General features: G+C 34.0%; 1 protein-coding gene across 12 annotated transcripts in view; it reads right to left on the bottom strand.

Moving 5' to 3' along the window:
• The window catches only part of afdna (afadin, adherens junction formation factor a), a 242,910-nt gene that overhangs the window by 79,477 nt on the left and 150,633 nt on the right, over positions 1-12,800 (bottom strand). For all 12 annotated transcript variants that reach the window (XM_056481084.1, XM_056481075.1, XM_056481080.1 and 9 more), the window contains 3 exons: positions 10,876-11,021; positions 7,641-7,735; positions 4,270-4,535 (listed from right to left, as the gene is read on the bottom strand). In XM_056481084.1, the coding sequence (XP_056337059.1) occupies positions 4,270-4,535; positions 7,641-7,735; positions 10,876-11,021 (507 nt within the window). The remainder of the gene's footprint in view (positions 1-4,269; positions 4,536-7,640; positions 7,736-10,875; positions 11,022-12,800) is intronic.

Below are 12,800 nucleotides of genomic sequence, written 5' to 3' on the forward strand. Positions count from 1 at the left end.
TTATACTTGTTTCCGTTATTCTTGTTTGAATTATCATAGTGTATGAGATGTGTTATATAAATAAAATTGCCTTGCCTTGCCTAAATATTCAATTTAAAATATATTTGTCCTCCAAAAAGTTGTCCTTGACACTTTCAAATTTTGTGGTTACAGAGGTGGAGGAAGAGAGAAAACAATATCCATAAATATATTTTTAGAGGATGGTATATACACATAAAAGTATGTATTTGTAAGTGTTGACTATAGGTTTAGTTTTCAGTGAACAAACAGTCATAAAAAATGTTTGATACTATTGATGAGACAATCATGATTAGCCTATTTAATTTCCTTTGTGTTTCTCTGTGTGCGCGCTGCTATATCAGTTCAGTATGTTGACTATGTTTCATAACTGCCCCTGCTGGTCATGTCATTCTTGTGTGAGGCCATTTTGTGTGGTACTGCGCAACACTGCAGCATTGACCGTGGTCACATTAATTCACTTGCGCATTCTTAGTGGCCACATCTGTAGATTTTTGTATGGGTTTGTTTGTATTTTCCTAATTTCCCCCTTTAATATTTACTTTACATGCTTTTTTAACTGTCTGTATTGCTTTATTGACATAATAATAAATAGAAAAAACATCTATTTAGAAGAAACTCAAGTAATAATACAGGAGATTGATCTTTTTGATGGCAAAGATGCTGAAATAAGATCATTCTCTAGCATTTTAAAACCATCTTTGTCATCTTTAACCATCATAACAGTTATCAATGAATTCATATGGGTATGTTTTATTATTCACTGTCATTTTGCATTCAATATCTATCTATATCTATCTCTCTATCTATCTCTCTATCTATTTTTTTTTTTTCTAAAATCAAATAAAAAGTGTTTAGCTTAAATAATGTGTAGGTGCTCTTTGGGTAAGGGACTCATAAGAATAAACAGCAAAAATCAGTCTAAATCCCTGTTTACACTAATGCGTTTTAATTTTAAAATGCATAAGTTTTGCTACGGTTACGCCATCCTTCCACACTACGCCAGAGTTTTCGAGCACTAAAAACAGAGCGTTTTGAAAACGCTGAGGATGCGTATTCAATCTAAAACGCTGCTGCTTATCTGATTGGGGCTTTTTCCTCAATATTAAGGAGCCTACACACAGTTCAGTCCTGCATCCTCTCCTTGTAAGTTCAGACTTGGTAAACAGACTCCCGAGGACATGTCGGGTAAATTCTCAAAGGGAACAGTGTACTTTATAACCTTATTCACATCACCCTGACTACGTACGTTGTTTCACTATCTGATCAATAAAATGAAAACATGATGTAGGGAACTGTCTATTTTCATTTTGATATTAGAACCTTAACAGACAGCAGAAATGTTGAGGCGTCGTGCTGAATATATGAGCATCATCTTCACTGTATGCATATTTATAACAAAACGGAGCCTATAACATGACTCCTTTCATTTTCATTGAAAATACGAAACATACCCTCTCTTTCACTGAATATCAGTTTTAATAATCAATAATGACCATTATAAAAATATAACGTACAATACGTTTATTTAATATAGGAAATAAAGGCAAACAATCAGTCAACATACAGAATGTACGTGGTTACATTAATTATTAACTTATCTTTGCGCTCAGCCAAAACACATTAGAACAAGTAATAGATTCAAAAGACCAAAGTCAGGGAATATGTCGCTAGATAGAGACAATAACATCAAGACTAACTATAACGTACTAGTGTAAACGGGGCCTAAGGCACTGGAATATTGGAATTTTTTCACATTTTTCGAGTGTCTTGGACTGATTTTTGCTGTTTATCTTTTTTCTATTACTTGTTTAAACTTTAATAAAGCATAAGTAAATGATGAATTATTATGATTAATAAATGCTGTACAAGCATTGATTATTCTTAGCTCAGGTAATTAAATACATTAACTAACGCGAAACCTTATTTTAAAGTGTGACCACTCGTTCTTTACAATTTTTAATCTTAGCATTTCCTTGGTGTTGGTCCCCTGTTTCCAAATCCCTGCATGAGATAAATCAATATTAAAAAGTTTAAATCAGACTTTTCAACCACCCATGTACTGGAAAACAAAAGATTAGTTAAAGCCTAAACAGGCAACATAACCCAAGGTCACATTTTCCACCGTCTTATAAAACAATCATACACACAACAGAATAAGCTGCAAGAAAGCTCCACAAAACAGTACATGTAATCCTACTGTGCATGTACATGCATGTTTTGTGGAATAAATGTGGGAGAAATCCCTCTGTATGGGGCCAACAATAAAAAAGTACATAGGGCAAATGATGTCTCTATTTAATCCTAAAAATGCCAATAGGTGTGCATTGAAACAAGGCAAAGTCTATACAATAGCTAATATTCGATAATTCAATATGTTATAATAATGAACAAGCACAAAATTGATATTACAGACAACTCAAAATACAGTGAATAATTATTTATTGAAATTTTTGAGTTTTTTTGAGAAAATTCTCATTGTATTTGCAGTGTCGTTCAATGAGAATTAACTGGTTATCTTGAAAGCCCAAACATGAACATTTTCTCAAGCTAATCTGGCCTATGCTGAAATGTTAATTGAAATTCGTGTGGCTAATTCCAGTTAACACTGTATAACAAGACTACAATAGTTAGCATTGGTAAACTGAACTAAACAGAAAACTAAAAAAGCTTTTATTAATCTTAGCTGATGTTATTCTCTTAGTTACTGCCTAAAACTGCTTTCAAATCTTAGTGGTAATCGTATTACAAGTGGAAATGTTTTTCTTTAAATTAAATTCAACCATGTTTAATAAATCTGGCTTTTTCTCACTGCTGACTTGAATCCATTAACTAACATTTACTAATGAGTATTTAATTGTAAAGTGTTAACTATTGCACGTCATAATCCTTTTGCTATTTATGGTTAAAACATATTTACTCTGAACATATACAGTCAAGCCTGAAATTATTCATTCACCAGGCGAATTCGGACTTTAAGTTTTCATTCAAATGTAAATAAAAGCTGAGAAATATTCGCCTTTTGTACATCGTCTTATCTTTCAGGAGTAGCCTGTCACTTACGCCAAAAAATAAATAAATTACTTAATAATAAAAGTAACTAAGTTAGAATTTGAAAGTGGTGTGAATAATTGCAGGTTTGACTGTATATATAATATAACAAAAGACTAAGTATGCTTCGTAACTAAGTATACACTGTAAAAAAAACTTGCTGCCTTCATTTTTTTTGTTGAATCAAATTAACTTTCCAGTCATTGCAACTTACATAAATCAAACTGAATAAAAATATTAAGTTAAACCATTGTATAACTTAAAAAATTGAGTTGAAACCTGATTAACTTATTGAAATAAGTTAAAGAAACACACAAATATTTGTTTTTGCAGATTAGGTCTATATCATGACAATATTGTATACCATAAAAATAATAATAATTATTTTATATAATAATAATAATAATAATAATTATAATAATAATAATAATAATAATAATAAAAATACATTGTTTTTCTTACGTTAATGCACTATAGTGGAAACAATAATAAAACATTGCTATTCTATAATATCACATTCACAATGAAACACACATTTCATACAACAACACATTGATACCGTCATAAGTCTAGTATATAAAGTTAGTCAGAATTATTAGTCGCCGTAAATTATTACCCCCTTAGTATATTTTTCCCCCAACTTCTGTTTAACGGAGAGAAGAATATAAACTTTATAGTTTTAATAACTCATTTCTAATAACTGAGTTATTTTATCTCTGCCATGATGACAGTAAATAATATTTGACTAGATATTTTTCAAGATATAAGTATTCAGCTTAAAGTGACATTTAACTAGATTAACTAGGCAAGTCATTGTATAACGATGATTTATTCTGTAGACCAGGGGTCACCAATCTCGGTCCTGGAGGGCCGGTGTCCCTGCAGGATTTAGCTCCAACTTGCCTCAACACACCTGCCTGATTGTTTCAAGTATACAAGTTTGGTGATCCCTGCTGTAGACAGTCAAACAAAATAACTGCTTAGGGGCTAATAATATTGACCTTAGAATGGTTTTTAAAAAATTAAAAGCTGCTTTTATTATAGCCGAAATAAAACAAATAAGACTTTCTCCAGAAGAAAACATATTATAGGAAATACAGTGAAAAATTCCTTTCTTTCTTTGTTAATCATCATTTGGGAAATATTTGAAAAAGAAACTCTAGGGCTAATAATTTCGACTTGTATTTGTGTGCAGTATACCTGGACTATGCGGCTGAGGTGGCAGTCTGCAGCCAGCTCCAGGCCTTGTTTCTCAGCCCAGGCCTCAATATGACTGAGCTGCTGGCGAAGGATGGCGCCCCAGTAGTGCGAGCACAGGCCCGAATCGGCCTCCGTCACCAGCTTGTTAAAGAGCCACATGTTGACGAAGTGGAAGAGCTGCGAGAACAGCTGGATGGTGAGGGCCGCGTTCACACGGCAGCGGCGCAGCAGAGACATGGCGCCCGTCAGCGTGTGCAGAACATCCTCTGTGGATAAAGAGAATATTCAGACCTTATTAAAACAGCATCAACACAAACTGCATCAGAATTCCTGTATTTATTTAGATCACTGGTGCAATGTTTAGGAACCACCACTGTTGACTAGGATAAATATTTATAAAAATGCATGGATTTTTTTCCTGAGTGGCTCAGTGGTTAGCACTGCCGCCTCACAGCAAGGAGATTTCTGGTTCGAGTCCTGACTGGGCCAGGAAGCATTTCTGCGTGGAGTTTGCATGTTCTTCCCATGTTGGTGTGGGTTTTCTCCGGGAGCTCCGGTTTCCCCCACAGTCCAAAGACATGCGCTATAGATGAGTAGAATAAACTAAATTGGCCATACAGTAGTGTGAATGTGAGAGTGTATGGGTGTTTCCCAGTACTGGGTTGCAGCTGGAAGGACATCCGTTGTGTAAAACATATGCTGGAAGTTGGCAGTTCATTCTGCTGCAGTGACCTCTACTATAATAAAATGGATAAAGGGACTAAGCAAAAGGAAAATTAATGAATTATAGATATTTTGAAGAATGTTGTTTGCCAATACCCACTGACTTGTATAGTAGTTTATTTTCCTACTATGAGTTCCAGCAACCAGCATTCTACAAAATATCTTCCTTTGTGTTCAACAGAAAAAAAAGAAAGTTTAAAACCAAATGAGGTAGAGTAAATAGTGAGTAAACTTTTATTTTGAACTATCTCTTCAAGATGTTGATAATTTCCTAGACGTTGTCAGTGTTGACAGAATGAACCACCAACTATTCCAACATATGTTTTACACAGTGGATGGCCAAGGGATTCAAGTAAAGCAAATTTATTTGTCAAGAAAATGTAACATTTTACTATAACTAAGATAACTGAGAAAAGAGAGTGTATACTTTTGTTAAGGAACTAAAAAGAACTCTTTTGAGCAGAGCACTACAGCTGTCGACTTACAATCCCGCCACTAGGTGGTCCCATAACTATTACAAATCAAATTCTCACTTCCAAATAAAACTTTTTTTTTGAGTCACAAGTCACAACAGGTGATTAGGGTAAATAAATAAATAAATAAATAAATAAATAAATAAATACAGGGTACATAAATAGGGTGAATGATGTTTTTAAAAAAAAGTTGACCAAGATTTTTTTACATACTCTAAAATTTTATATTTAAATATGCAATAAGAAAAAAAAATACTCTAACTTGCAATTTTAAAAACAATTTGAGTGCATTTAGGATGTTGAGTTTAGTGTTTTCCTTACATTATATTAAAAAAAACTTATGAAAAGACAAAAAGATAAAAAAAAAAAAAAGAATAAATATATATTATTTGTGTAGTTCACCCAAAAATGTCAATTCTGCAATCATGTAATCATGCTTAAATTAATTTGTATTACACACTCACTAAAATGTTGTTTAAATATGCAAACGTGGCATCATTTTGTTAAATATCCACCGATTTGCATAATTAAAAATAATTAACTGTATTTAGGTATTTTCTTTAAATTATACTGAAAAAAAGCATCAAATCTCAAAAAACTGAATGTTGAAAAAAGTGCTATTTGCGTAGTTCACCCAAGAATTAAAGATCTCAATCATGTTAACCTGTACATTATAAAGGATGAATAACCTTAAAAAATAAGTTATCACCAAGATGTTTTTGCATTACATACTCTGTAAAACGTTATGTTTAAATAAGCAAGAGAGGCATTATTTCATTAAATATCCACTAATTTTCATATTGTTTAATACGCTGAGTATATTTTAGTGTTTTTCTACACATTATAAGTAAAAAACACACACACTTATGAAGTCAAAAATCACAAAATCTCAAAACAATGACAGGTGAAAACAAAAAAGGAGAAGTATTATTATTATTATATTATTATTATATATATCAGCCAAAAAAAGTACAATTCAGCAATCATGTAATCGCCCTTACATAAATAGGGTGAATAACATTTTTTTAAAAGTTATCGCTAAGGTTTTTTTGCATTGCATACTCACTGAAATGTTGTTTAAATATGCAAATGAGCCATTATTTCATTAAATATGATTAAATTTGCATTATAAAAAGTGTATTTTAAATATTTTCTTTCTATTATACTGAAAAAAAGATGAAAAAAGAAAAGGGTAGACTGGGTGCCACAATACAAGTAAAAAAAAAAAGTACACAATTGAATTGTAACTGAAAAGCAACAAATCAATTTTATCAGTTTTCTTTTTGACGATATACAAAACAATTATGAGTGTATTTGATTGTTCTTTTAATGTCCTTGAATCATTAAACGTAACAATCAATATTTATTTATGGATATTTTTTGTATTTATCATTTCTTTTATTTCTACAATTTCTGCATTTCGATGTTTGGTTGTTTTGTCTATCCATAGTGGAAAACCCTATATACAATACATCTGTTTGTAAATCTAAAAACTGCAATTAAAACAATGAGAAAAAAAAAAACAAACAAAAAAAAACTGACAGGTGAAAAAATTTGTGCTATTGGCATAGGTCACCCAAAAATTAAAGATCTCAATCATGTAATCACCCTTATAATAAAGGTAGATAACGTTTATAAAAAAATAAAATAAAAATTTGTGTTACTCTCTAAAATGTTGTTTAAACATGCAAATGAGGCATTATCTAATTAAATATTCACTAATTTGCATATACAGATTAATAATTTAAATGTATTTTAAATGTTTTCTTAACATTATACCAACAAGCACAAGATATTAAAACAATGACAGGTGTAAAAAGTACTATTTGCGTAGTTCACTTAATTATTTTCATTCTGCAATCACTTAATCACCCCTTACTTGTTTAAAACCTATTTGAGTTTAATTGGTATGCTGCTATATTGGTATGTAGCACCCATTCACTTCCATAGCACTTTTTCCCCTACCAAGGAAGCCGATGGGTGCCAGCAACCAGCATTCTTCAAAATATCTTCTTTTGTGTTTAACAGAAGAAAGAAACTCATAAAGGTTTAATAATGGGAGAGCAGTGAAAGAGTCTGCTTATACCAATTAACCTACTGATCATACATGCCACGTCGAAACAAATAAATATGTAAATGAATCAAATATAACTGATAAATGAATATTCTGCTCACCTATCTTGGGCCTCTGTGGGTTTTGTTCGTCGGGATCTTCCAGGAAGGCTGGCATGTAGTTATTGAGATCTGACTGCAGACAGTGCACCAGGTACCTGCGGGAACACAAATTATTTAATATATCCACCAGCAAGGGCCTAAAAGAACTTCCTGTAAAATCCCACAGTAAATCTGAAAGCTGGCTGGTTCATAAACCGCACAAAAGCACAGTTGTTTCAGCTGCTCGTTCCAGCGCTTATAGGAAACCGAGGCCCTAAAACCACATTGTTTTTGTGCTGAAAACCAGCCTCAGGACCATAACTCTCTCTCTCTCTCTCTCATACAGACAATCTACAGCACAGCCAACACAAGCCAGACTCTGAACAACATTCCTTACATTCAGCACTTCCTGACGCCTGATAATGGTTACAGGAACACAGTATGACCAGAGCAACATTTAGTTTAACAATGAAGGTCAGCAATATTCATTCATTTATTCAAAACTATATTTAAATGTGTAATAACCATGTCATTTATTCAATTTATTTACAATATTTCACATATTTATAAACACATTCTATCTTGTAAAGTATCATAAAAATGAATATATTCTTAAAACTATTCAGATTTAAATAAAATATACATTTTACTACCAATTTGGCGGCACGATTGCTCAGAGGTTAGCAGGCACCTCACAGCAAGATCACTGACTCGAGTCCCAGCTGGGTCAGTTAGCATTTCTGTGTGGAGTTAGCATGTTCTCCCTGTGTCTACGTGGGTTTCCTCCGCATGCTCCAATTTCTCTCAGAGTCCAAAGACATGCGCTATAGATGCATTGGATTAACTAAATTGGCTGTAGTCAGTGGTGTAAAGTAACTAATTACAAATACTCAAATTACTGTGAGTAGTTTTTCTCAGAAATTGTAATTTACCAAGTAGTTTTAGATTTGTGTACTTTTACTTTCCCTTGAGTACATTTTTAGTGTTGTATCAGTACTTTTACTCCAATCCTTTCCTTCAACCTGCAGTCACTACATGATTTTTCTTGTCTATGGGGATTAGAAAAATCAGTACTGTTATTCCTGTCCAATCAAATCACACATAGAAGGTAAATCATAATAAACTACCTCAAGACATCTGTGATTTATAATTGCAGCAAACTGTTTAGAAGCATTAAAAAGCGCTCAAGATGTCCAACATCTTTACACGTATTGACCCAGAGACTGTTTAGATGCATGTCACTGATGAAAAGATGACGAAGGTTTACTGTATGATGATCGAAATGGCCTTAAAACACCCAGCAGGCACAAGACGTCAACATGACGTCAGATTGACGCTGTACCCCAACGTCGTGGGATGTTGCATTTTGTTTGGAAATGAAAATCAGGTTGACGTCAGAACTCAACGTCAATGTCTAACGTCCAACCTAATAACAACAAAATATCAACGTCTAATAATGTTAAAGCTTAGACGTTACCACTATGACGTCTATAAGATGTTGGATTTTGGTTGCCGTACCAGAGGAATAAATGTCAGTATTTGACATTCAATATGACGTTGGTTTAAAATGTTGGCTCAGCGCTGGATTTTGGTCACTCTCTAACACAACCTAAAATCAACCAAATATCAATGTCACTTGATGTCGTTATTGGACATCAAAATAATGTTGTCCTAAGATGCTGGCTAGACTTGAATTTTGGTCACCTGACATCACAACCTAAATCTAACCTAATATTAACGTCTTATGACATTGTGTGCCTGCTGGGCAATAACTAAATGCACTACAGAATGTTACATTTACACACATCCACAAATTACATGTAAATGCATCAGCTTTTTACTGTGTAATACTCACTACTCTTGAGCACTTTTAAAAGGGTTACTTTTTACTCATACTTTGAGTAATATTTACAACAGACACTTTTACTCTACTTGCACTACATTTTTAGGCAAGTAATGGCACTTTTACTTCAGTATGATTTTTCAGTACTCTTCCCACCACTGGCTGTGGTGTATGAGTGTGTATGTGAATAAAAAGAGTGTATGAGTGTTTCCCAGCACTGGGTTGCGGCTGGTAGGGCATCCGTTGCAGAAAAAAATCTTATGCTGGAATAGTTGGAGGTTCATTCAGCTGATAAATAAGGGACTAAGCCGAAGCAAAATGAATGTATAAACTTCCAATTTTAATAGTTTATTTTTTTCTGGAGAAAGATCTTTCTTTTAGTTTGGTTAGAATAAAATCCTGGCAAGACTTTATTTTGATGGTCCCTATTGCACATTTTCTTGGCTAAAAGTTGCATTGCAACTGTAGCCAATTAGTTCTCATTTAAGAATTAAACTGTCTGCTTAATATCTGCTGATACTGCTCTTCAACAGACATTTAACTGACTACAAACTATGCAAGTACGTTTCAACTTACACTAACCCTAACCTAACAGTCTACTTATAATCTATTAAGAATTAGTTGGCATGTGGATGCAATGCAACTAAAATTCAACAAAATGCGTTAAAGGGGGCATCAAAATAAAGTGATACCAAAATCCCATGTATAAAGCATCTTGAAGGGGACAGGGCATGTGATGGTCAAGATTTGATGAGAAACTGAAGTACGTGAAATAAAAACATTGACCGATTTTGGCGGAGTCCACTAGCTAACAGATATCCTTAAAACTAACAGACTGAAATTAACATCCATTTTTTTTATTTCAATTTCATGGGACCTATAAATAACTCTAAAGTTTAAGCACAACTACGTTTGGAAAAACTACATTTAACATTTACATTTAGTCATTTAGTAGTTTAACATGAGGCAATACACACAATAAGTGCTAATTACACAAAGTATAATTATAACTGTATGTGCCCAGAGAATTAGGTGCTAGAGTAAGAGTGCTATTTATTTATTTCAAGTGTTTCTACAGGTGGTTTGTCCAGCCCACTCACCTGTATGAAGCACACTTCATAAGTGCAAGGTGTTTGTGTCGGTTATTGTGCCAGTGAGATGAATGAATGTGTTTTCTACAGGTGGTTTATTAAGTCTACTCACCTGTATAAGGCACATTTAGAATTTACAGTATTTTAGGTTGGTGTGTGGTGAGGTGGGAGATTGGGAAGAGAGGTTTTGGTTTTATTCACTGGGTTCAGGTGCTCAAGTTTTTATAATGCATAATAGGGGCTGTTTAAAGGTCCATTAAAGTGCTTTACAATGTGCATTTTTAATTTGATGTGCATTTTTTATTAAACTTGATTCACTAACTTGAAGGCCATTTGAACAAGATGAGCGAGCACATCCTGAGCATCCAGCGTGATGCGACTCAGATCCTTGTCCTGTTTGATGAAGTTCAGCAGCTCAGAAGCGTTCGCCATCCAAAAGGCCAGAGCCCCAGCGATGTTCTTCTGTTTCTGTAACGCAACAAGAGAAAACCGACACAGAAACAAAGCGTTAAACACAGCTAAAGCAAAACAATTCACCACACAAGCAACATAAGAAAAGAGAGTTACAGCCATGAGAAGCTCTGAGTAGCACTCCCAGGATAGACGTGTGCCTCTGTCCAACCCTCCCGGCTTGCAACAACCAGTCACCGCGTTCAGACAGATGGAAATCATTCACGTGTTAAAGAGTTAGCTCAAGCTGGTCAGGACTGACTGAGAAGCTGCGATGACTGGTTGCTCTCAATCCCACATCCCTGCAACACAGGCCCTGTTTACACCTGCTGTTAAGATGCATTTTCATCCATACGATCACAAGTGGACGGACTCTTAATACACTTGTGAACGTTTTGAGCTTGTCCACTTTTAACCACATCCAGAGGTGGTGAAACGCATACGGTCAGACTGCTGTTGCAGCGTAGGCATTAATGTGGGGGAATGTGGGGAACAGCCACTAAAGATTCCGTTTGCTTCCAAATATAAAAGTAGCTTTGAAGAAACACTCCACTTTTTAAAAAATAGTCTCATATTAGAGCTCCCTTAAAGCTAAACAGTAGTAACAGTAACATTTTTTAATCCATTCAGTTGATCCTTGAGCATGGCAAGAGCACTTTTAGCTTAGCTTAGCATAATCAATTGAATTGGATCAGACAATTAGCATCTTGCTTTTTTTTTAAAGTATTTTGCTAATTTTTCAATTAAAAGATTGACTTTTCTTTAGTCAATAATCAAGTAACTTGATTATTAGCAGCCACAATGAGGATATGCTGTAATGTTACCTAACATGCTGCAATGTTACCTAGTTACAAAGCAGGAGACTATTTTCAGGTGCTGAATAATATCATTGCGCCTACAAAATTCTTTGATTATTATGCTGGAATGAGAGTATAGTTCCTAGCCATATCGACCAAAAAAATAGAACATTTCATTTTCCATCAGTCTTCGTACATGATGTCAATACAGAAGAGTCAAGCTTTAAATAGGAAAATTATCAATGCACTTTGGTCATTTTTGAGTGATATGCTAATGGTCTAATCTGATTCAATGATTTATGCTAAGCTAAGCTGAAAGTGTTCCCGTCAGACATGGAGATTGGCTGACATGGATTCAAAAATGGTAAAACACAACTGTTCAACTCTAGGGTTGCATCTGAAATTGCCTACTACTCAGTATGTACAGCATTTAAATTTAAATGAACTACTCGACCGTTAAAAAAGTACGTTCTATACAGTATGAATGAGAGTAGTATGAATGTAACTTGGAAGTACTACATCCGCCATTTTGTCATCATCACTTGACCTACCCGTGTCAGTTGCGTCGCTTAACTCCCATTCATGAATTCTCTCACTGTGCATCATGGGAAAGTACAGGTATAGCATCATACTCGGCTTGCATACTGTTTTTAGCGTAATATATAGTATGGAAGTATGCAATTTTGGACGAAGACTAGGAGTTGTAAAATGAGATATGAGAAATAAAAAAATCCTATAATAGAGCAGCTCTTGATCAATTTAAGCATTTATTTGGAGAAATTCAGGCTTGTGAAGGCTTTATTTATGCACTTTATTTTCATCTCAGTCACCAATTTCATAATGTAAAGTGTTTTTTGCATAAAGAGACTCGATCTGATGACTTTCGATGTTCAAAAATATGTGTAAAATGAGTCCAAATGTAGAGAGTAATGCACACAAATTTAAAATGTTATAAATGCTGTACTTATGAGAAACAACGAGTCAACAGTTACATAATTAT

Source organism: Danio aesculapii, chromosome 20, assembly GCF_903798145.1.
Source record: "Danio aesculapii chromosome 20, fDanAes4.1, whole genome shotgun sequence".
Classification (NCBI taxonomy): domain Eukaryota; kingdom Metazoa; phylum Chordata; class Actinopteri; order Cypriniformes; family Danionidae; genus Danio; species Danio aesculapii.